Genomic DNA, 22,669 nt, shown 5'->3' with positions numbered 1-22,669 from the left:
TCCCGCGTATTCTTCTTCTTCTTCTTCTTCTTCTTCTTCTTCTTCTTCTTCTTCTTCTTCTTCTGCCCAACGATCATACATACACACCCGCAAGCTGATGGGAACCCCGTGACGGCTGAATTTCTGGTTGTCCGTCTGCCTCTCCGCCGGGGCATGTATCTATGTATCTACTATTTGCAGCTGCTCTGGCAATCGCCATAGCTGCCACCCAGCTGCAGCTCAGTGCCGCACAGCGCGAGGTGCCCGCTCCTCGCAACGGCAACCCAGACTGGCGCCGCTGCTGGAGCAGGCAGCTGCGGGAATTGAAGGCTGCAAAGAAGAGGGGCAAGGTGCTGCGGTCGCAGCGAGCGAGCCTGCAGAGCCCTGCTGAACCGCTGTTGGCGGGTGGTCGGCGGGCGGCGCCTGGTGGGCGGGCATGCACGAGTTGGTGTGCTGCTGTGGTCCATGCAGGGCTATCAGCTGCTTCTCTACGGCGACAGTTTGGCTGAAGCCTGGCGTGGCACAGACCACTGCAAACCATGCGACGAAACGATACGGACCACCTGCAAGGGGGCGCCCGAGGTGCTCCAAGCCTACTTTGGAAGGCGGTGGCGTGTGGGTGTGGCAGGCATTGCTGGCGATCAAGCGGCCAATCTCATTTGGCGGCTGCAGAACGGGCAGCTGCCCACATCGTCTTTTCAAGTGAGGGCACACTCCTGCCGCACACCGCTGCTTGGCTGGGTCGTTCCTACACTGGGGAGGTGCCGGAAGCCCGCGAAGTTACTTCGCTTGACCTTGCCTGGGACGCTTTGTCATTGCTGCTGCCGACCACTGCAGCCCAGAGTCGCGATCCTTTTCATTGGGACGAATGACCTTGGAGCCGCTGCATGGGGGAAATCCGTGCGACGAGCAGCTAGGGCGCTGAAATCGGCGGTGCCTGGAGTTGCGGAAAGGTGGGAAAAGAATGCTTTTGCCATTCCATTTTGTGCCGCCGCCTGTTCTTCATCGTACACAGGCAATCCATCTCTTTTTGCCATTGGCGGCTGTTTGCAGGGTGCAGCAGGCGGCGCAACTTATACGGAGCGAGATGCCCTCCACTCAAGTGGTGGTGATGGCGCTGCTTCCACGTAGCACGAACAGCGGCACCGGCATTCCCGTGCAGCAGAATTCACACAGCTGGCCGTCCATTTACACCAATGCACTGCAGCAAGTCAATGCGCGGCTCAGGTGCGCCCGCCGGCACAGCTGCAGCGGGCGGAGTTCTGCTGGGCCTGTCCCTGCCATGTCCATCATGTGCTCCTGCTGCTGCAGGGACTACACGCGGCTGGACGGCAAGCTGCACTTCCTCGACTGTGGCGAGCGCTTCCTGACCCCCGACCGCCGCGCCATCGATGCGCGGCTCATGCCAGACGCGCTGCACCCTGGCCCCGCAGGCCACAGGGTCTTGGCAAAGTGCATGAGAGGTCTTGTCAGCAAGCTGATGCGCTAGCTCTTTTCAGGGAAGCTTGCTCTCACGCACGACATTGACACATTCTTTGCCCCCATTTTACTTTTCGCCTGATTCGTTCCAATGCGTTGTTGTAATATGCAAACTCCTAATGCTCCCTGGCACCGCAATAGGAGCAGCGATTAACCCCAGCTGGCAGCCAGCAAAGGGCGTAGCTTGGCACGGATACCATATTGTAAGGATGGTGTCATGGGTGGAGCACCTTTAATCGCAGCTGGCACCCCAGCATGCCAGCCGTCGATGCGGGGACGCAAGAAGTCAGGCGGGTCGGTGTCGGTGTCGGTGGCCCTCCAGTGTTGGTGCCGCCCCATCCGGATTCCGCCCCATCCGGATCCAGTGTTGGCCTCCTCCACATCCATAGAGCTCTGGAAAAGCCTGATCTTTGCCATGAAATGAGCTCTCGACGTACAGATTGCGCAGCCGACACAACTGCACTTAATAAAGAACCATTGCCGATGGACCTGCCAGCAACCAAGGCTCTTGTCGCACCACACATCTTGTCATTAGCGTAGAGCAAAGCTTGTGTGCTCGCCGAAGGAGTCGTCCGTGCGCGCCACCTCTGCTGGCAGCCAATTGTGCTGAGGCGAGCATGTTACAACAGTGCATGTAGCGTGGTGGCCATTTCTGGCAGCTGCAGCAGCCACCAGGCATGAGCGAGGCACTGTGCGGCCACCTGCCCCACGGCAGTCGGGACCACAATGTGCAGCCAGACGGCGCCCAGGACGCTGCAGCAGCTGCAGCAGCCGTGGACCCCGCAGCCGCAGACACCGCCGCCACTGCGCCGCAAGCAGAGGCACGGCGGCGGCTCGCCTTTGAGCGGCGGCTCATTTCGGTGGGCCTCTGCCTCCACTGCGCCACGCAAATGGTGGCGTTGCTGGGCTGGAGCTCTCTGTCCACCAGCGAGCGCTTCCAGCGTTGTTTGAGCGTTGTGTTTAGCGCCACCCTGCCCCTCCTTACCTGGCTGGCTCCGGCGATGTACCTGCGCCGCCGCACGGCCATCCTGTTCACGTGGCGCGTAGGTTTTTTCTCGTTCCCCCTCTTGCGGCAGGCACGCGGTGAGAGCGCCGTCATGAATCCAGGCACCCGCTCGCTGCTCCGCTGCCGATCACATGCTAAGAGTCTGTGTTGGCTTGGCTGATTGGCCCGCCCGCCCGCACTGCAGGCATCCAGCGTGTGCTAGAGTCGGCGCCGGGTGTGGGCCTCCATGGCATGCTGCTAGACCTCGCCAAAGTCGCATGGGGTAAGCTAAGAGGGGTGCCTGCAATGCGCTGCCTGCCCACCAGCGGCGCCCACTGCCGCTGCGCTCTTGTGCCCGACGCGAGCTGCCCCATATTGTCCCTGCGTGCAGGCAGCCGGATGCTGGCGGTTTTGCTGGCTCCACTCGTCATGCCCCTGCCACTGGTGCCCCACCTGCTGGCCCAGCTGTACAGCGTGGCCATGATTGGCAACAACCGCAGCCTGTGCAGCTCGCCGCTGCTGGCACACCCCACGTCGGCGAATCGCATCCGCCTCTTCCACCACCTCATGTCCTTTGCCGCCTCCCCAAGCTGCGCGCAGCCGGCAGACGTGCTGCTGCGCAACAGCAGCCAGCACCAGCAGTGCTGCGCCTTTGTTGGCTTCCTAGGTTTGCTGCTGGGGCTGGTGTGCACCACGGTGGGCATGGTAAAGCTGGAAATGATGAGTGCGGTGGGCGGTGTGGGCGGCGGTGCCGCCGGCGCCGGCGCCGTGCCCGCCACCAGCAAGTCGGGGAGCCTGCTGGAGCGCAGCGTGCGCCAGCTGGCGGGGCGCAGCTGGTTTCCTGCGGCGGCAGCCGAGGGCGCGACCACCCAGGCGGTGCGGCGCTCGGATGGCGGGGCCAGCTTGGCAGCGGAGGGCGACGTCGCCGCCCTGGCGCCCAACCTCACCCACCTGCCTCGCCCCGTGTTGTGGTGGCTGTTGCTGTGCTGGGTCTGGATTGTGGTGGTGGCCCTCAGCTGATCTTCGGTTGTAAAAGTATCGCCTACTGCCCTGCTTGATGTCGTTGAGATGCCTACAGCAGTGCTGTTTTGTATTCAACTCATGTTTCTTTACACCTTCTGTAGAAAACAAGCATGTCATGCCCAGCACGAGGCTCACCTCATGGCACGAAGTTGGCCACCGTGGTGCGCAGAATGAGCCACAGCAGCTGGGCGGCATAGGCCGTCATCATCAGCGGCCGCTCGCCCAGCACACGGTCGAGCAGCTTTGTGGTGCGGCCGCGCCTGCCCGCGCCCCCTGCTTGCCGCTGCTGGGCCCACAGCAGCGTGGCGGGCAGCAGGCCGCCCACCACCACCTGGGTCCACAGCGAGCAGGCCAGGCAAGCGGCGGTGGGGGACAGGGCTCCCCGGCTCCTCCACAGCTCCAGGGGCGTGACCAGATGGAAGGGCCTACAGTGGGACAGAGGAGAGAGCCCCCCCGGGAACCAGTGGTGGCAGCGGCAGAGCGACTGTGGGTGGGCGCCAAGCATGCGTCGCAGCGGGCGAGTGCCTCCTTCCCGCGGCTCACCAGTCCAGCAGGTCTTGCATGGTGGAGAAGAGGGAGGCGGGGAAGTGGGCCAGGAAGGACCCGGGTGCTGGGCTGGCCGGTGCCGGCGCCACGCACCGGCTGAGCGTCTTGGGCAGCGCGGCCACGTGCTGCAGAAATGCCAGCACAAAGTGCGTGCCCAGCGGGACGGGATAGCCAGAGTTCACAAAGAAGGAGGGGAGGGCGGAGGTGTAGATGAGGAAGGTGGCGGGGTTGGTGACGCAGGGGGCCCGGGAGGTGGCGGCGGGCATGGCCGCTTCATACGGGATGCACAGGGACAGCGCCAGCGCGGCGCGGGTGGCCAGCGCCAGCGCTGCGCGGTGCCGATGGTAGCGGTGCCGGCTGAGCAGGAAGAGCGTGGGGGCCAGGGCGGCCCTGGCCAGGCTGTGCAGGTGGATGGCCAGCGCGTCGCCGCCCATCATTCCAGACGTCATTCTGGCGACCATCAGGCCGGCCACCACGATGCCTGCCACCACATCAATGCCGGGGCCCGCTGACGAGTCTCTGGGCATGGCTAACCGACACTTGTCAGAGAGTGCGCCTGCAGCGGAGCAAAACAGCACAGGTATGGGCACACCGCATCGATGCGGGGCCTCTCCCGCCCGCCACGCCGCCGGCCCTCTCTGCACCTCGCCGCTGCAACCCCCATGCCCTCTCTCGCCTGCCCCGGCCCTGCTCGCCTTCCCTCCCTTCCACCCGTCCCAAAGAGCCTGTAAGTTACCTGGGGAGCAGGTTCCCAAACGGGGGGCTCTGATGAGGCACCCCGTCTCACAAATGTGCTTCGCTGGGGGCCTCCCAAAGTAGAACGGGGGTGTTCACGCCGTCCACAGCCCTGATCAGCAAAAGACTTATATGTCAGGGCTGTAGGGACACATATGTTGAGATGGCTGGCCACTGGCTCCAGACAACAACGGTGGTCAGAGATCGATTGCCTTCACGATTGCAGCTCTCAATTACAGATTCCCTCACGAGGGCATGGCGCAGATCTCACCGCAGGCGCGTCCTTGGCCTCCCCTATGGGCATATGCACGCACTCGGAGATCAACATTGACATGGGGTAGTACTATAGGGGGCAGGGGAGTGCTCTCCATCAGGGGTGGAAGAATAGAAGGTTATCCAACCCCTCCCCGCTGCGGCCCTGCGCCGCAGGTTATTACCACATCTGGCAGGATCAAGCTTTTCTGCAAAGCAGCAAGTGATCTCCATAACGTAGAGGTTTTCTTTTCACGAATCGCTTCGGTTTTCTTCATTGATGCACTCACGCCTCCTTCGCGTCCGCCCCCTGGCCGCCGCTGCGCCCGCCCTCCGCCGCCGAGGCCTTCAGCGCCGGGCGCTGCATGAGCTGGGTGATGAGGGGGTCCAGGCACTCTGCCAGCAGCTCGTAGCCGGCGGGGCTGGGGTGCAGCGCGTCTGGCATGAGCCGCGCATCGATGGCGCGGTGGTCGGGGGTCAGAAAGCGCTCGCCGCAGTCGAGGAAGTGCAGCTTCCCGTCCAGCCGCGTGTAGTCACGAAAATGTGCGTTGGTCATGTCGAAAGGCTGCAGGCAGTGGGCAGCAACGGAGCGGGTGTGTGGGGGAGGGGATTCAGCAGGGCCAGGGATCAGGGCTGATCCACAGGGAGCAGTGCAGGGGCAAGGGGAGCCAGCTGGCAGCGGCGGCGCCCCACCTGGGTGAACACAGAGGGCCAGTGGAAGAAGCGGGCGCCGGGGCCGTTCCCGCCTCGGGGGAGCAGCGCCAGCAGGATGACGTGCGTGTCGGGCAGCAGATCCTTCATGGTGTGCAGCGTTTTCAGCACCCTGCGGAGCCAGGGGGCGGGCGGGACCGGGCAGAGCGTGGGCGCCCCGTGCAGCCAGGCGCAGCGGCTGGGCAGCGCAAGGCATGTGGCATGATGGCTCAAGCAAGGTGCGAGGCGCCAGCTATGCAGCCAGCCAGCGAGCCGGGGCACGCCCCAAGGGCAGCACCTGAGCGTCACGCCCGGCACTGCCCGCATCGTGGCCTCCTCGGCGGTGTGCACGTCGGTGGCCTCCCAGGCCGCCGCCCCCAAGTCGTTTGTGCCAATGAGCAGCACCGCCACCTTGGGCTTGTGCTTCTGCGGCACCTCGCCGTGCTGCAGGCGCCACATGAGGTGCGCCGTCTGGTCGCCGCCCACCGCCATGACGCCGGCATTGTACTTCGCGTAGTGCTTGGCAAACACGGCGGGCACACCTACGGCAGACGGGAACAACAAGGAAGCAAGGGGCTGGTGGATGCCTTGGGAGCTTGGTGCTGGGAGTGGGGGCAATGAATCAGCACAGCAAATGCGCAGCGTTAATACCTTGGCACCGCTCGCAGGGCGAGCAGAGGTCCGTCCCAGCCCAGGTCTCGGTGATCGAGTCCCCAAAGAACATGAGCCTGTAGCCCTGCACCGTGCACAGCCAGCGGTTGCTGAATTTCGGGCAGGGCTGCAAAACAGGCACCATGCAAGGCTGCAGGCGCAGAGGCGGCAGGCGCTCGCTGGGCGCCTGAACCCGCATCTCTTACCGCCTCCTCTTCTCCATCTGCCTTCTCAATGGTATCTACGTGCTGAGCGTGGCAGGCCACCCACCGGGGGTCTGCGGCCGGGCAGGATGAAAGAAAGCTCGCACTGATTTAGTGAAGAGACAAGGAGGCGGCAACAGTGAGCTGTGGCGGCGGGCGGTGGCAGCAGCCCAGTGGCAGCAGCCGCCTCGCTCATGCTCCGACATCCAGAACAGCCAGAACCTGCAGCAGAGGGAGAACTGCACGCCAGAGTGGCCGCTCACCGTCCCGTGGCGAGGGCTCTGGCACCACGTCGCAGACGTCCTTGTTGCAGGCCCGGGTTGAAGACAGGAACCTCCTGCTGCATCCGTGCAACATGTAACCGACCGCCAGCAAGCTGCAAGCCCACAGGGCGCCCGACCACCGAGCCATATCACGGCAACCTGAAACCGTTCAGCCCCAGCCCTGCCTGTGAAGCCTCGCAAACACGAGACTCTCCGAAAGTGCGCTGCGATTAAACGATGGCCGCCGCTCCAGGCTGGGCTCATCATGGGTGCTGGCCGTCCCGCTGGCGGTGCCGTGCATGCCGAGGTCACTCGAGGCAGAAAGGTGCTTGCAATGGGAGGCCCAAAAGGGTCGAGCGGCAGGTCATTAGAGAAAGGGGCAGCGATTCCATTGGGCCCAGGAGGGACAGTAGCCATGAAAGCTCACTCTGCCCTCTGGCATTGGCTGGCCTGGGTCGAGCCGGGCATGGCGGTGTGGGCAATAGCAGGTGCTGAGAGCATGAAAATACAAGCAGTGTGGAGGGAAAGCCGGAGAGCGGTTGGCTAGATAGAAAAGGTCGCCATGAGGTGGTAAGGAAGGGCTAACAGCTCAATACCGCCCCCTGCCCCTGCCCCCACCAAAGCCCCTGCCGCCACCACCAAAGCCCCTGCCGCCTGGACTGCGCCCGCCAAAGCCGCGGCCGCCGCCCCTGCCGCCCCCAAAGCCCCTGCCGCCGCCAAACCCGCGGCCGCCGCCCCTGCCGCCGCGGCCGCCGCCGCGGCCGCCGCCGCGGCCGCCGGCACCAGGGGCGCCTTTGGGTCTCGGCAAGAAACGCTCAACCGGGAGCAGCTTCTGTGGCAGGAAACAGCAGCGACACGAACATGGAATCAGCCCCCCAGACGGAGCAAACCAGCACCATGCTCCGCAACGGTTGCCAACTCCGGCTGACGACACACTGGTGCTGAGCGCGCCACTCCTCCCCACCTCCTCCCCGCTTCCTGACACTGCCGAGCCCGCATGCCCTTGGCGCCACGCACTTCTGGCCCTGGCCCCACCCACCCCCACATCCACCCTCCCACCACCACACACACCACACACCTGCGGGTCGATGAAGAACTTGTCTCCCTTGCTGTAGGAGGTGGCCACCACGCCATCCGACACCTTGACCGTGAAGAACTGCAGGGCGGTGGGGGGGGGCAGGCAGTGGGCAACGGCAGTGGGCACGCGCGTGTGCGCGGGCATGCGGGTGTGCGCAGCGGCCGCGGCGCCGCCGGCCCTTGGCCCCGCCCGATGCGTCGAGCTAGGCCAGCAGCCAGCGCATCGGAGTGTGCATCGGCGTGTGTGTGCGAGAGGAGGGGAGAGAGGGGGAGGTGGCACGCACCACTGTGTTGATCTGCCCCAGGATTTCGTCCACCTTGCCGATCTGGGTCTTGTTCTCCAGGAAGATGGGGGCGTTGAAGTAGGGGATCTGCTCCACACGCACACCAGCACATACGCAGTAGAGTAGGGGTGAGGGGTGAGGAGGAGGGACAAAGGCAGGAAGGCAGCGGCACACACGGGGCAAGTGGCGCAGCCAAAGCGCACCATGGTGTTGGTCAGCTTGCACACCATCTCCCCCTCGCAGGGGTGCATGTACTCGCCAGCCTCCACCACCTCTGCACTTAAGAGACGCGAATTGCATTAGGCACAGCAGCCAGCAACGGCGACAGCGTGCCGCTAGCGGCTGCCCCGCCCGTAGGCAGCGACGTGCTGCAGAACGCACCCTCTGGGGGTCCCTCCGGTTGTCTGTTGTACCCTCCCCGTCCTCCAAAGCCGCCCCTACCGCCTCCACGCCCGCCACTGAACCCACCGCGGCCACCTGCACCGTAGCAAGGGATGCTGTGACGCATGCCGCCCTGTGCTGTCGGGGGCTGATGGAAGCACTATCCATGGGCGGGCGCTGTCCAAGCGCGGCGTGCAAGCAGGCAGAAGACCTGCTGGGGGCATGCATGTGCTGGGCGGGGTACGCTGCAACTGGCAGCCTTATCGCTCACCCCCGCCTCTGCCGCCAAACCCGCCGCCTCGCCCGCCCCGAGCAGGCGCCCGCATGCCCTTCTGACCACCTCCCTTGCCGCGAACAGGACTTGCGCTGCTTGTGCCGTGAAAGCAAGCTGGGTTCGAGCAGCAGGATGCGCCAGTAACGCCGATGACGCCGATTGGGCGCCAACAATCCCTGCACTGGTTGTCCACATGGCGGCGGCGCCAGCGAGGCGCAGAGCCGGCCCGATCATGATGTCTGCTCTTCAGCTTTCATAAACAGCAGCTTGCCTCCCTCACAGATCTTCTCACGCAGGCAGCACAAAGCCGCTGAAGCAGTTGTCCGGGCGGAGGTGGCGCGCCGCCGCATCCCGCACCTCGCCCGCCTCCAGCGCCTCGATGCGCCGCAGGTCGCCCAGCACGTTGCGCCAGTCACCTGTCAGCACCTGCTCCAGAGGGGAGGGTGGGGTGGGAGAAAAGGAGGCACTGGGTAACGGGAGGCGGCAGTCATCAACTGATTGCCCTTGCGGCATGCGGCTGGCGCACGGGGTGCGCACCTGGTAGCTGGACAGCGCTGATGCGATTGTGCTGTTGCTGCTCAGCGCACCCAGCAACTCCAACCTGGCAGACTGCAAGCAGCCAAGCGTAGGGGGTTCAGGGCAGGACAAGCGTGGCCAGCCAGCCTGGCCCCCCCTGCCAGGCACACCATCCGTGCACGCCTCGGTGCACGCCTGGTCAGAGGCCAGGCTGTGCTCTCGGGCACATTGTCTGCTCTGCCCATCCCCCGTGCCACAACGGCAACAGCACAGCGCCGCCTCCCCCACCTTCTTGTACCGCCGCAGCTCATCCGGGGTGGGCCCATCCCCCGCCAGCGCCGCCACCTCGGCACTGAGCTCAGCATCCAGCTGCTCTAGGGAGCTGCAGCGCAGCAAGCAACACGGCAGGGGAAGATGAGGAGCGGGTGTGGGTGTACCGACACGGTCTGGTTGGCCAGTCCCAACATGCCGCCACCCTGCCATGGTGGCCCTCCATGGGCGGAGGACAGCCGACCAGAGAAGGGGCAGGGACCCGCTGCCCGTTCCTGACCTCTGCTTGGTGGGGATGCCATAGACCACAAAGTGCGTGGGGTGCTTCTCAGCGGGCAGGCTGGCATATGCGCTGGCGGCCAGCGCCATGCCCGGCAGCACCAGCGAGCGGTAGAGGCGGCTGGACCGCGTGCCGCTCAGCAGATCGCTGCACACGGCGTCGGGCAGGGCAGCAACACAGAGTCAAGGAGGTGTCAAGCGCAGCGCGCAACGGCAGCGATGCCGGGCGTGCCGCTGCTGCCGCGCACCTGGCGAGGTCTAGAGGCACCGAGTCGGGGCTGCGGACGCAGGGCCGGAAGTAGGCGTGCAGCACGGCAGGCCCCGCCTTGGACCTCGCCTGGTACTGCCACTGGTCCCGTGGTACCTGCGGCACCGCCAGCGCCTCATCCCCGACCCCGCCGCCGGAGCAGGTGCTGGGTGGCTGGCTGCCGGGCGGCTGGCGCCAGGCGCCAAAGTAGCGCTCTGCCAGCTGGCGTATGGCGCCGGGCCGCACGTCGCCGGCCACAGCGATGGTGAGGCTCTGCGGCCCGTAGTGGCGCTGGAAGAAGTCCTGCACCTCTCGCCGCCCCAGGCGCTGGATGTCGTCGGCGAAGCCGATGACGGGGCGGCGGTAGTTGTTTGAGAAGCTGCGCAGCGCAAACTGCTCGGAGAAGGGGCCCAGCGGCGAGTTGTCCACCCGCAGCCGCCGCTCCTCCAGCACCACCTCCTTCTCGCTGTACAGCTCCCTGCAGGCCGGGCCAGGGGGCATACGCCCGGGGCGCCAGGCAGCAGAGCCTGGGTGAGATGCAGGGCAGGATGGCACGCAGCAGGGTGGCCTGTGCGCCGGCGCCGGCGCCGTAGCAACAGGATACCCCATGGCCCCTGCCGTGCCTGCCCAGCTCCCCTGCCTGCCGCCGCCCACCTGAACACGGGCTGCTGGAAGCGCTCGCTCTCCAGCGCAAACCACCTGCACAGCGCCAGCACGCTCAGCGCACAGCGACAGCGAATGCGATGCATGGTGCATGACACACACGCCAAGCACATGCTGGAGCGGTGGCAGGCTGCGCTCACAGCTCGGCTTTGTTGGCTGGAAGGGACACAAAATACTTGGTGGCATCATGGCTGGTTGCGGCGTTCAGCCCCACGCCTCCCTCCCGTGACACCTGCTCGGGCACAAGGGGCCAGCAGTGGTGCATGCATTGATTCCAAGGAGGGCCGGCAGCCCGAGGCGGTGGGTTAGAGCAGAAGAAAAAGAGCGTGGGCACACACTGGGCAGAGAGGACCCTCCACAGCACCTATCCAGGGGTGCGATTCAAGCCAGGCACTGGCACAGCGCACCAGCGATCCATAGGCGTTGGGGATGCTGAGTGCAGAGGCCTGCAACGAAAGCAACACACGAAAGTCGTTCGCCTCGTGTCTGGGTTTAGCACAGCCAGAGGGCTACCTCCACTTGTTGCCCACCTCCTTCTGCAGCGCCTCAAACTGCTGCTGCAGGCGGGCTCGCTCCCGCGGGCTGCCCGCCTCCATGAGTGAGTAGAACACTTCGTCCAGAGAGTCCAGCAGCGGCGCCTCGTGCCTGCGCGCCAGCAGCGGTGGCAGGCATCCCGCATGAGCATGCTGGTGGCACAGGCATGGATGCGCATGCCACCGGCAGCGGCGACGCACCTGTAGTCTGTTGTCCCCACGCGTGGCGTGCCCTTGAATGCCATGTGCTCCAGCAGGTGCGCCAAGCCTGGTCGGTGGCGGCCAGCAAGGCGGGAGGCAGGCCAGGGCAGGGTAAGTAAAACTGCAAATGGGCAACCCCTCATCAACCTGTACACCGTGCAACCATTGGCTGCCCCGAGTACAGCCGGCTGGTGCCCCGACCGCCAGGACCACCCGGTCTTGCGGTCCACCTCTCCGAAGCGGCGACCTCCGGCGTAGAGGTGAAACGACACGTGGGGGCTTGCGCGGCGCTCGTACACCAGAAAGCGCAGGCCATTGGTCAGGCTGAACTCCGACAGGCGCTCCCCCAGCTGCCGCTCCAGCAGCTCGCTGCCGCCGCCGCCGCCCGCCGCCGCCGCTGCCGCGGCCGCCGCCTGCGCATCGGCGGCCTGCGCGCTGCGGGCGGCCCAGGCAGCCAAGCTGCCGGCCGTGGCCAGGTGCAGCATGCCACGGCGGCTGGCGCTGCTGGGGCTGGCGTGAGAACTAGCTGCTCTGCTGGGGCTAGGGTTGGCAGCACCAAGGCTGCTGTGCTGAGGCTGTTGCACCATGCTAGCAGGATGGTCAAGTTGCTGTGGCTGCTGGTCACGGCTCTCACTGGCGGCGGCGGCGGCGCCGTCGCCGGAAGTGGAACAAGCCGCACTCGGACGGTCTCGGCTGCGCCATCGGATACAACACCCGTCGCCTGATCGGTGAGGCAAGGCCGGCTGGGCGCCTTGGAGAGCCCTGGCTGGAAGCGCCGAAATCATACAAGGGTGACGCCTGTGCTCAAGCCGGCGCCTTTCGATCAAAACAATTCAATTCAAAGCGTCGGGATGGGGTCCCAGGCGCTCAACTGGCCCAAGCATGTGGCAGTGCCAGCTCAACCTCTGGTTGCCAACAAAGAGCTCTATTGCGCCGTGATCGGCACCGATTGCTCCCTGTCCCAGTTCTGCTCGCCGATCACCTGCTAACGACACGCCTGAGCAGCTCGCCATCTCTGCCGCCTCTCATCCGAGCTCCTTCGGCTCAGGAGACTGAACGCTGGGCACCATGGCAGAGGAGCAGTGGCATCAGCGACCCCAAAACCCCCAAAACCCAGTTGTGTTCTTTGGTGAGTGCGCTGCTCGACTCGTGTGTTGCTGTCTGGCGCCCCTGCGACCTGCAGCGAGCCCTGGCATGGCATGCAATGTTTCAAATGCAACTCGCAGTGAGCTGTGCCTCGCCTGGGGTGCTTGCCGCCACCGCCGCCCCGCCACCGCCGCCGACGCGCACTGCCCTCGCGCTGCCTCCCTGGCGCTGCCACAGATGTGTCAATTGGCGGCGTGCCGGCGGGACGGGTAAAGATGGAGCTGTTTGCCGACATCGTGCCCAAGACGGCAGAGAACTTTAGGCAGCTGTGCACGGGAGAGTTCAAGTGAGCACATGAGGCGCAGCGGCGTGGGCAGCCTGGCTGGTGCAGCAAGCGGCAGCACAGGCTGATGCCTTTTGGTGCAAGCTGCCACCCGTCGAGGAGCCCGGCCTCAAACTTGGGGGTGCCGTTGCGCGCTTGACTCGAGCACGTGCCCGGTGTGCCCTGCGCCCCTGCAGGCGGAACCTGCAGCCCACCGGATACAAGGACTGCCCCTTCCACAGAATCATCAAGGGCTTCATGCTGCAGGGCGGCGACTTCCTTAAAGGTGACCCTGCTGGGCGTGCGGCGCAGTCGGCGCAGTGCCAGCTGTGTGTGTGTTGAAATTCACTGCAGCACGCGACCACACTGCCCATGCTCCGACCTGTCCCTTGGCGGATCCCACCCCCCTCTGTTGCGAACCGCGCTGTGCCGCCCTGCCCACCCTTCTCCTCGACAGGAGATGGCACCGGCTGCATATCCATCTACGGTTCGCGGTTCAACGACGAAAACTTCATCGCCAAGCACACAGGGCCCGGCCTGCTCAGCATGGTGGGTGCTACGCTGAGCCGGGCTGTGGCGCCAGTGGAGTCTGGCTCAAACTGCAGCCGGGAGAAGTATGGTGGGCAGGTTTGCAGCAGAGCCCACCAAGGAATAGCTTTGCCTGCCGCTGCCCTCCTGTGCGCAGGCCAACAGCGGGCCCAACACCAACGGCTGCCAGTTCTTCATCACTGTGGGCGCCGCCGACTGGCTGGGTGAGTAGTGACGTGCCGCCTGTCCGCCCTCCCGCTTGCACCTGCCCCATGCGGTGCCTGCCTATCCAGCACCTGATGGGCACCACCGCGCTGCGCCCACCCGCCTGTTTGCAGACAACAAGCACGTGGTGTTTGGGCGGGTGCTGGGCGACAGCATGCTGCCGGTGCGCAAGCTGGAGGCGGTGCAGACGGGGCCCAACAACCGGCCAAAGCTGCCCTGCGTCATTTCCCAGTGCGGCGAGCTGTGAATTCTAATTTTCATCGCAATCAAATTGTGAAAAGCAAAACAGAGGGCAGTAGCTACAGACAACCCACAGAGGCGGTGCAGACAGGTGGTGGGTGCAATCAAAGCGGCTGGCCCTGCCTGGGGGGTGGCCAGCTGGATCATATGGCAACCACGGGGAGGGAGGGGCCCCGTTCACCGCTCATCGCCAATCACGCCCTGCTGGCGCATCTCCTGGATGCGCCGCTGCTGCTCCTCCTCGCTCAGCTTGTAGAACTCAAACACAGACTTGTCTTGTTGCAGCAACATGGGAGGAGGGACAGGGGCAGCAGGGGAGGGCGTCAGGGCAGGAGCCAGCCACCACCTGCAGCTCCCTGTGTCCTGACCACACACAGCTGTGCATCACCGCGTCCCCTCCCACCACACGCACAGTCAGCCACCCACCTCCGATGTCGTCCTTCAGCGGCTGCGTGTACTTGCGCGCCGCAAACAGCGCAAGCAGCAGCGCGGTGGCCGCCGCCAGCCCCTGCTCCCCCGCCTGCGGCACCAGCCCGCTGAGGTGCCCCAGCAGCCAGCATGGGATCAGGAGAGCCAGGGCAAGGCTCTCCGGCTTGCCATAGCAAACCCCCTCCTTGAAGCAGATGCCGGTCAGCGAGGCAAAGGCGGGGCCCACCAGCCACACGGCGTCGGGGTGGGCTGCCACGTAGGCCGGCAGCGGCACGTCGGGGTGCGCTGCCGCCAGGTACGCCGCCCCCGCAGCGCCCGCCGCCAGCAGCGCCTGCAGCAGCCGCTTCATGGGTGCGACGTAGATGTGGATCAGCGCCGTAGCCACGGCCATGCCGCTGCCGCCTGCCACTGCTAGCCAGGTGCCGCCGCCTTGCAGCGCTGCCGCCCAGCTGGCATCCTCTGGAGCCAGCGCCGCCAGCGTGCCGGCGCAGAAGGCTGCGGCCACCACGCTGAGTGAGGCTCGGTAGCTCCACACCTCCACCACATCCTCTGGCTCAACGCTCCACACCCCAAAGGTTCCCTGTGGTGTGCGATGGAAGTTGGGTTGAGAGGGCATGGAGGGTTGCAGGAACAGAGCATTCCGGTTCAAAGCAGGCCCAGCACTGGGTTGGGTGTGTGTGCAGGAAACGTGGCGGCGCGGTGGGTTGGCGGCGGCAACCGGCGGCGCGGTGGGCTGGCGGCGGAAACCCACCTGGAACGGGCCTTTGGATTCTATCGCAGCGCGGGCAGCGCAGCTGCGCGCTCCTGTGCCAATGCCTGAGCGCGCAGCCCTGCCAACCACAGGCCGGCGCGGAAGAGGAGGGTTGGAGGCCGCACATACCCCCACAGCTGTGCACAGCGAAGACGCCATGTCGATGAGTTGGTATACTGAGAGCGTCTTCCCAAGCGCCCATGGCTCTGCTGTGGAGAGGCGGCCATCGCCACCCAGGCGCCAGCGCGACGGCCGCCCGCACCTGACACTCAGCCTCCTTGGGGGTCCACGCACACCAGATACGCGTAATACCCTGCTTGGGTTTGGAATGCATGTTGAATATACTGACCACCATGACTGCCAGAGGAAGAGCCAAGTCCCCAGTGTTGGCAAGACAAGTGGCGAGGCACACAGGCTGTCGCTGGACCAAAAAATCAGGTAGCGAAGAAAGGCAATTCTCAATGTTAAGCAGTTTAGTCTCAATTGTACAGTCAGCTGTTTATGTATCATTTCACTGAACCACCATCACGGCTTCCTGGCCATCCACGAGGGAAAGTTGGGCTCGCTGCAGGCGGGGCGGGAGGCAGGCGGGCATGAGCGAAGAGGGTTGTAACACACACAGCCGCGCATCCAGGCCCTGCCCCAGCAGCAGCAGCCGCTCACTTGTAGGTCACCAGCAGCGTGAGGCCGTGCTGCTGGGCAAACTCATTGACAGCGCCCTTCACCGCGCCCTGGTGCCGGCTGCCATCCATGCACACTGCAAAAGTAGGGGGGCGGGCAGGCATGGCAGATGAGAGAACACAGCCGAGTGGCCATCACAGCATGCCAGGCATGTCGGCGCCAGCAGCGGCCGCAGGCTCACGTGACCAGTCTTGCTTGCGTGGGCTGGGCTTGGCCGCCACCTCTGGCGCATCCAGGTAGTCGTGGCCCGCCAGGATGCCTCCCGACCGCAGCTTGGGCCAGTAGGCCGCCAAGTCCTCGTGCACGCCGCAGTAATCGTGCCTGAGGCAGGCGGGCAGGCAGGCAGGCAAGGGGCAGGGTGAGCTTGCCAAGGCATCGAGGCCACCGTTTACTCAAGCCTTGTGATCAAGGGAAGTCCTGCCGCCGAGGATCGTCAGCCCCACGCCACCCACCCCACCCACCCCACCTGGCGTCCACATACACATAGTCAAGGGAGTTGTCGGGGATCTGGGTGGCCGCGTGGGTGGTGTAGTTGCGGATGAACACGGTCTGCAGGGCAGCGAGGGCAGAGGATGAGGCAACAGACAGGGATCAGAAGGGTGCGCCAGCGAGGGGTGTCCCGCTGCTGAACAGCCCCACGCCCTCAGGAGCTGCACCCTGTCGCTGTAGGGCGCCAGGCGCTGGCGTGTGGCCTGGTACTTCTTCTCCTGCTCCGCGGCATCCACGTTGGCCACATCGTTGTAGTTCTCCTGCAAGCGCCATGGGCGACAGATGCCTTTGTCGACAGACGGCGGCAGCTGCTCTTTCCTAGTTGCATTCCTGTGGCGCCTGAAACCAACTGAATCTGTTCCTCGCGGTGGGACTTGCCTGGTGGCCCCACAGGTCCACCAAATAGTACTTGGTGCAGCTCTTCCACACCTTGAGCGTCTGGTCAGCAAAGAAGCCAGCCTGCAGGGTGCAAGGGGCACGTGGCAGACGAGGGAGGCAGAGTGGGGATTGCAGCCAGCCAGGCTTGTTATCAGCGAGCGAGGCCTGCCACAGCGACGCAGCTGGCGGCAGGTGCCCCAGCACACCGCCTCACCTGCACACCCAGCTCCGCCCCCGTCTGCAGGCCCTCCCGCTCCAGGACCGCGCCGATGTCTGCCCGGGCCTTGATGGGCAGCAGCACCTTGGCCATGCTGCTGCTGCTGCTGCTGCTGCTGCTGCTGCTCGGCGTGGCGGCTGACAGCTTCCCTGCTGGCAGTTGGCTCGCGCCTGCATCCGTCCCCGCCTGCTGCGCTGCTGGCTGCTGCCAGCCTGGCCGGGCCCGCGGGGCAGCACACATCGCTGCCTGCAAGCCCTGCATGTTGAAGATGCCGGCAGAGTTGCCCAGCGACGTCCAGCTGGCGCTGTACCGATGGTAGCCTGCCAGGTCAGCCAGGGGCGCGGTGCCCAGCGCTCGGTTCTTCACGGCCTGCAGGTGGCAGGCGATGTCGGAGTGCAGGCAGGGCATGAACCAGCCACCCTGCAGCCAGGCAGAGCGCAGGGTGTGGAGAAAGAGACTCAGATGGGCAGGTGTGATGTCTCACCGGCTGCAACTCGGCATGGCAGAGATGCAGCTCCCACAGGCGCGGCGCGCCGCTCACCAATGGCTGCACGACGACGGTGCCGCTGGCCAGTGCGTGCCGCCCAACCCACGGGTTTGTCTGGGTCGTGTTGGGCTTGGGACCCAGGGACAGCAGCGTCTCCTTCATCATTGTGGGGCCTGTGAGGGTGTGCTGCATCCCGCTGGTCATCTTGGGGCTCCTCCTCCAGTTGGTGTAGACCCTCTGGATGGCTGCCTCCCAGAGGGGGTGCCCAGGCACGCCCGCCAGCACGCCGTTGGTGACGCCCTTGCCGGTACCCTGCGGCGGCACGGCCCCGGTGGGTGGGTGCAGCTCGAAGCAGCAGCGGTGGCGGTTGGTGCAGTTGGCTGTTCTGCGCTGCTGCAGCAGAGACGCGCTGCCGGCACTTGCCGGTCGGCAGCCACAACCAGAGCACAACAAATGTGCGTGGCACATGGGCTTGCCGGGGGCACCAACCACCGCTGCCGGCAGATGCGCGCCCGCGGGCCCACCTGCAGCACCACGTCTGCGCCGGACAGCCACGCCTCGCTGCCGCGCCAGCACTCGACGTCCAGATCCAGGTACAGCCCGCCCACAGCGTGCAGGATGAAGTAGCGGATGGCGTTGGCCTGGTTGATGGTGCTGTTGATGCCGCACCACATCTCCGCAAAGCCGGGGTAGTGCTGCAGCAGGCGCGGGCGGCGGCGGTGACGGCGGCGGCGGCGGTGGTGGGAGCAGCTGGGCAAGCCGAGCGGCGAGCTTGCTGCATGGGGAGCGAGGCTGCGCCGGGCAGGCCTGCCCACCCACCGTCTCCACCAGCTGCGTGGCGGCCTGCAGGTCCCAGAACACATAGTCCCAGCCCGGGTGCTGCTGCACGCAGGACTGGCCCCAGCGCTGCCGCGTGTGGCTGGTCAGGTTCTCTGCCAGGCGCAGGTAGGCTCCCAGGTCTGGCAGGTAGACTGCAGCGGCATTGGAGACGGCGCCTGCCGTGTCAGACTGAGCTGCTCTGACCAAGGAGCATGCGCAGGTGTTCCAGCGTCAGCGGGGCCACCCCGCACCAGCAGCAGTCCTGGGATGGCAGCCATACCGTGGTGCAGGATGCGGGGGATGCGCAGGGGGTCATCGGCAGGGGGTGCGCCCGCCGGCGCCCCGCGCGGCGGCAGGTCCAGCCGCCACCGCTGCTCCAGGGCTGCCTGCGCCAGGCGCTGCTGCAGCGCGGGCAGCATGGACTGGGCTGCCGCTGTCTGAAAGTTGCGGCTCACCCCGTTGACCTGTTCGGGGTCGTTTTCGGTGGCACTGATCCAGCGCCAGCTGGAGCGGGCCGTGCTGCCGCCGCTGCTGAGGTTGCCGCTGCCGCTAGCACCGCGCGGGCCGATCAGAAAGCTGCTATGCTGTCCCCCAAATGTGTGCAACGCAGCTGTCTGGCTGCTGACAAGCCACATGGCCAGCGCACCAGCCACAAAGCCTGCCAGCCAGCCGTAAATCGGGCGCTGCCGCCCGGAGGTCGCCGGCAGCCTGCTGGGGGCTGGCGGTTGCAAGCCGCCCTTCATGGCTGCCACCTTGCGCGCGGCGCTGCCGCCGGCCTGCTATCGGCTGGTCCGCCAGCGAGTTATGTAAACAGTTAATAACTTGCGCTCCACTGCGCCAATGTCGGGTGTCAAGAAGGCGGTGTCGGGAGGCGCTATACGAGTTCCTTTTTCAATACCAGCACGCCGAACAGCAAAGAGAACTGCTCATATCGATGCGGCACCACCAACAACTGACTGCCGCTACCGCCAACTGGCGCCCGCCAACTGGCGCCGAGCCTTCCCTGCTGCGAGACGTTTCACAGGCCGTTAGCAGGCACTGTACAGAAGAATCAAAAGGCACAGGCGACAGCATGGAGCGAAGGGAAAGGTGTGCCTGGCACAGCTGGCACAGCTGACCATGGTGCGAGCGCGGCACTAAGCACGTGCATAGGACAGTGCCAGAACACTGTACGCAGTGCAGGACAGGACAGCACTGCAATGGCATTGGTGCATAGGACACTATTGCGTTGGGACAGTGGGAATAGAGTGGCAGAAAGAGAGAAGTATGCGGGCTCAATCTGCGGCGCAGCAGACCTTCCTGTACAACGTGGCGCCATAGTCGGAGGGCCTGACGCTTTGCCACAAGGGGGCCCCGCTTGGAAGCTGGGCCCCCAGCACTTGCAGCTGGAATGCATCGGTGCCGCTCGCGCCGGCCACGCTGGGCGGGCAGTTGCAGCGCCCGCTGCAGCAATCGGTGTTTGTCTTGCAAGAGAAGGGCCCCTGGCTGGCAACTGCCGCGCTGTCCAGGCATCTGCGCGCACCATGTCGGGGGGGGGCCATTCCATCAATGGCTCATTGTGTCCAAGAGCAGCGGTACTGCTGTACTGCTGCACGCGCCATCACGTGGTCCCACCTGCTGCACAAGGGGCCATGCAAAGGCACGGCCCTGCTAGATCAATGTGCCATCACCATCATTCCCTACTCACTTGTTCAGCTCTGGGTCGGTGGACAGGCAGCTGTCTAGCATGTACACCAGAGCATATGATGCGGGTGGTGCCACTGCTGTTCCTGTTGTCGGCGTCCCCACTGGCATGCCAGACGGCAGCGACAGCCGCACGAGTGCGAAGTCCTCGCATGCAGTGGTCAACTTGTGGCCAACATAGTCGACCTGTCAAGTGGAGGAAGACGTGAGGCAGTGTTGACGCTGGCTCATGCTGCTGCCATGACCAAGCTCGAAGCCCGGGCATTAGGCAGCAGCATTCAGGCAACGGAATGCGCGCAAGGGGATGCGCTTGGCAGCTGCAGTTTACTGCTCAGGGCATCCCACAGCACACCTGCGTGCCATAGGGCAGTAGCAGCCCGCTGCCATCTGGCGTCCTGTACACGTCATCCTTGGACGGAACGCTGCACACCTGCGGTACCAGCAACGGTTCCCCCAGGCCAGGCAGACGCTTGGCTTATGTTGTGCTACAGATCCCGCGGGTCCCCCATGCCACCCACACTCCCTTAGTCAAAGAGGGTGCAGGCAGTTTAAACTGGCAAGTACACATGCATGCATATGTCCTCCCATGCGTGCCCCACCTCCCGCCTCCCCTGCCCTTCCCTGCCCTGCCCTGCTTCGCCTCACATAGCAGGAGTCATTCGTGACGCGCAGCTCCCCCTGCAGGCCGCCAGCCGCATAGTTGGTGTAGGCTGGCACAGCGTCTGTCGCCAGGTCCTGCACAGCTGTCGTGCACCCGTCGCTGCTGCACCGCGGTGACCAGCTATCCACTATCGCCTTCAAGCTGGCTAGTACGCACGCATAGCCATCTGTGTCTTTATAAGACTGCCCTGCTGTGATGTCGGCGCCAAGAGGGTCAGTGAGGGGTGGGCTCGGGTCGGCCAGGAAAGCCTCAACATCCGGAAAGCCGCCACAGCTGGCACGCTGCAGGGGAGCAGGCAGGCGGCAGCAGGGCAGGGATGACAGCGTGAACGACGGTTATCAGGCGCGCTGTACTGTCCACGTAACCAGGCCAGAGCCAGGTGAGCAGAGGTCAGGGAGGTGAGCAGGCACCAGCACCTCGCTGTGCTGCACTCACCCCTGCCACGACGGGACACTCCCACTGCACATCCGGGTTCTGCTCGTCGTCCTGTGGCGAGTCCAGCTGGCACACAACCCTGCGCGCCGTTGATGCAGGGTTGGTTAGGGCGGGGATTGGTGGGCAGCAGTGCAGCAAGCCAGCCTTGCCAGCCAGCCCTGAAAATGCGGCTGCCCACTGCCTCCCATCACTTCCCTGCCGTTGAATGCCTGTGCCCTGCAAAACGTGCCTGGTGCAACGGCTGTTCCAGCAGCTGCAGCCCAGGTTCCAATCAATCTCTTCGGTGGAGCGCATCTCAGGCGGGCACTTGAAGTCGCAGCCCAGATCCATGGCCTGAGGCAGATGGGCAGATGCAGGCAGGGTAGTGAGGGGCAAATCGGCTCAGTGAGGACGACCTAATACTGCTTGCAGAGCATGTGCGCTGCTGGTTTGCTGGGGTGCGTCCACTCAGGAATGAATGCTGCCGGACAGCAGCAGTGTCGAGACAGGAGTACCTGATAGTAAGAGTACCCAGACCCGCCGCAGCTGGCGCTGCCCTCTGGCACCTCCTCTGCAATGGCGTCAGTCACGAGCTCACAGTCGCTTGCAGAGCCGGACAGTCAAGCAGGCGGGGGACAGAGGGGCAAGACAGGGCACAGCATGGGAGCCAGCGTGCAAGTCCATGGGCAGAAGCGTGGGTAGCCACAGCGACAGCCCGGCAATCCACAGTGGCCCCCACTGCGCACCCCTGCTGTCAGCCACATAGGGCGGGATGCAGGCCAGGCAGAGAGGGTCGTTGGCTCCATATGGGGTGTAGCACAGGTCGCAGTGAGGTATCACAGCCCGGCAGTCCTTGCCAGTCATGACGGCAGCACCCTCCAACTCAGATAGCAGCCGCGCACACTCCACCTGCAAGTTCAGCAGCCAGCCAGCGGGAAGCGGCCGCAAGCCACCGGGGGCGGTTATACGGCAGTCGTGCATTCCACGCCTCCGAGGCGTTCGAGTCGAACAGAATGGCAGGCATTGATGCGAGTGCGATCCCCGTACTCGAAACAGCACTGTTGCACAGGAGCACAGAGCCAGCACCCTGCACCCGCGTATTGGACGCCTCCCACGCCTGCTTGGCGTCAGGGTGGAAGGCGATGGCTAGGTAGTAAAGCAACGCAACCAGCTGGCAGGCGCTCTGGTCGCGGCCCAGCACGTTGGCACCGGGCACCGCCTGGCGAATCCAGCGGCCCACATCAGAGGCACACACTGACATCGCAATCTGGCTGCGCCAACACGGGTGGCAGGTACACATGTCTTGGCAGGGCAGGGCAAGGCAGGGCAGGGCAGGGCAGGGGCAGCGCAATGTAGCTCTGCCCTGCATCATGCATAGGGCTGGTGGACACCAGCCCCAGGCAGGAACCCACCAGCCCCAGGCACCAACTCACTAGAGCGTGACGTCGCAGTCTTCCTTACTTTTGCCATACGTGATGGGGTTGTGGTGGTAGCAAAAGTCATGGAACATGCCTGCAGGTTACGGCACAGCATGCAGATGCCGCTAGGATTCGAGCAGCATGCAGAACGACCTCGGCGAGCTGGCAGGTAGGAGCTGCTGCCAACTATCATTTGGGCTATTGGACGTACAGCCCACACTGGACCACTCGCTCACCGGCGGGCCAGAACAACAGTAGTCGCTGTACGTCTGGAAGTCGATGCTCTGCAGTAACTGCTGCAGCTGTGCCA

The 22,669-nt window shown here is 64.9% G+C and overlaps 5 protein-coding genes across 5 annotated transcripts; 2 read left to right on the top strand and 3 right to left on the bottom strand.

The window, feature by feature from the left end:
* Positions 1–75: 75 nt before the first annotated feature.
* CHLNCDRAFT_59657 (hypothetical protein) lies at positions 76–1,577 on the top strand. The gene is made up of 5 exons (XM_005848470.1): positions 76–329; positions 451–681; positions 817–932; positions 1,033–1,206; positions 1,291–1,577. The coding sequence occupies exons 1-5, from the start codon at positions 162–164 to the stop codon at positions 1,466–1,468; spliced, it is 867 nt and encodes a 288-aa protein (XP_005848532.1). The 5' UTR covers positions 76–161; the 3' UTR covers positions 1,469–1,577.
* Positions 1,578–3,602: 2,025 nt separating this feature from the next.
* On the bottom strand, positions 3,603–12,016 carry CHLNCDRAFT_57656 (hypothetical protein; the record flags this gene model as incomplete). The annotated part of the gene is made up of 25 exons (XM_005848285.1): positions 3,603–3,891; positions 4,010–4,568; positions 5,080–5,165; positions 5,290–5,564; positions 5,693–5,822; positions 5,988–6,231; positions 6,341–6,467; positions 6,611–6,765; positions 6,807–6,919; positions 7,234–7,297; positions 7,425–7,638; positions 7,885–7,962; positions 8,168–8,254; positions 8,371–8,439; positions 8,549–8,644; positions 9,180–9,248; positions 9,360–9,431; positions 9,627–9,720; positions 9,889–10,035; positions 10,136–10,612; positions 10,789–10,833; positions 10,938–11,029; positions 11,205–11,243; positions 11,328–11,442; positions 11,532–12,016. 25 exons carry the CDS (start codon positions 12,014–12,016, stop codon positions 3,603–3,605), a joined length of 4,221 nt encoding a protein of 1,406 aa, XP_005848347.1.
* A 583-nt stretch (positions 12,017–12,599) lies between these two features.
* On the top strand, positions 12,600–13,939 carry CHLNCDRAFT_22373 (hypothetical protein; the record flags this gene model as incomplete). The annotated part of the gene is made up of 6 exons (XM_005848469.1): positions 12,600–12,660; positions 12,855–12,963; positions 13,137–13,225; positions 13,397–13,488; positions 13,625–13,691; positions 13,806–13,939. 6 exons carry the CDS (start codon positions 12,600–12,602, stop codon positions 13,937–13,939), a joined length of 552 nt encoding a protein of 183 aa, XP_005848531.1.
* A 170-nt stretch (positions 13,940–14,109) lies between these two features.
* On the bottom strand, positions 14,110–14,977 carry CHLNCDRAFT_145051 (hypothetical protein; the record flags this gene model as incomplete). Its single annotated transcript, XM_005848284.1, has 2 exons — positions 14,110–14,207; positions 14,359–14,977. The coding sequence occupies 2 exons, from the start codon at positions 14,975–14,977 to the stop codon at positions 14,110–14,112; spliced, it is 717 nt and encodes a 238-aa protein (XP_005848346.1).
* A 660-nt stretch (positions 14,978–15,637) lies between these two features.
* CHLNCDRAFT_145050 (hypothetical protein) lies at positions 15,638–18,926 on the bottom strand (the record flags this gene model as incomplete). Its single annotated transcript, XM_005848283.1, has 11 exons — positions 15,638–15,677; positions 15,776–15,869; positions 15,975–16,114; positions 16,260–16,342; positions 16,450–16,542; positions 16,682–16,741; positions 16,875–17,297; positions 17,419–17,676; positions 17,889–18,059; positions 18,184–18,335; positions 18,464–18,926. The coding sequence occupies 11 exons, from the start codon at positions 18,924–18,926 to the stop codon at positions 15,638–15,640; spliced, it is 1,977 nt and encodes a 658-aa protein (XP_005848345.1).
* Between the last annotated feature and the right edge of the window lie 3,743 nt (positions 18,927–22,669).

This window comes from Chlorella variabilis (genome assembly GCF_000147415.1).
Source record: "Chlorella variabilis unplaced genomic scaffold CHLNCscaffold_8, whole genome shotgun sequence".
NCBI lineage: Eukaryota > Viridiplantae > Chlorophyta > Trebouxiophyceae > Chlorellales > Chlorellaceae > Chlorella > Chlorella variabilis.
This window is presented reverse-complemented; position numbering and strand designations above follow the sequence as displayed.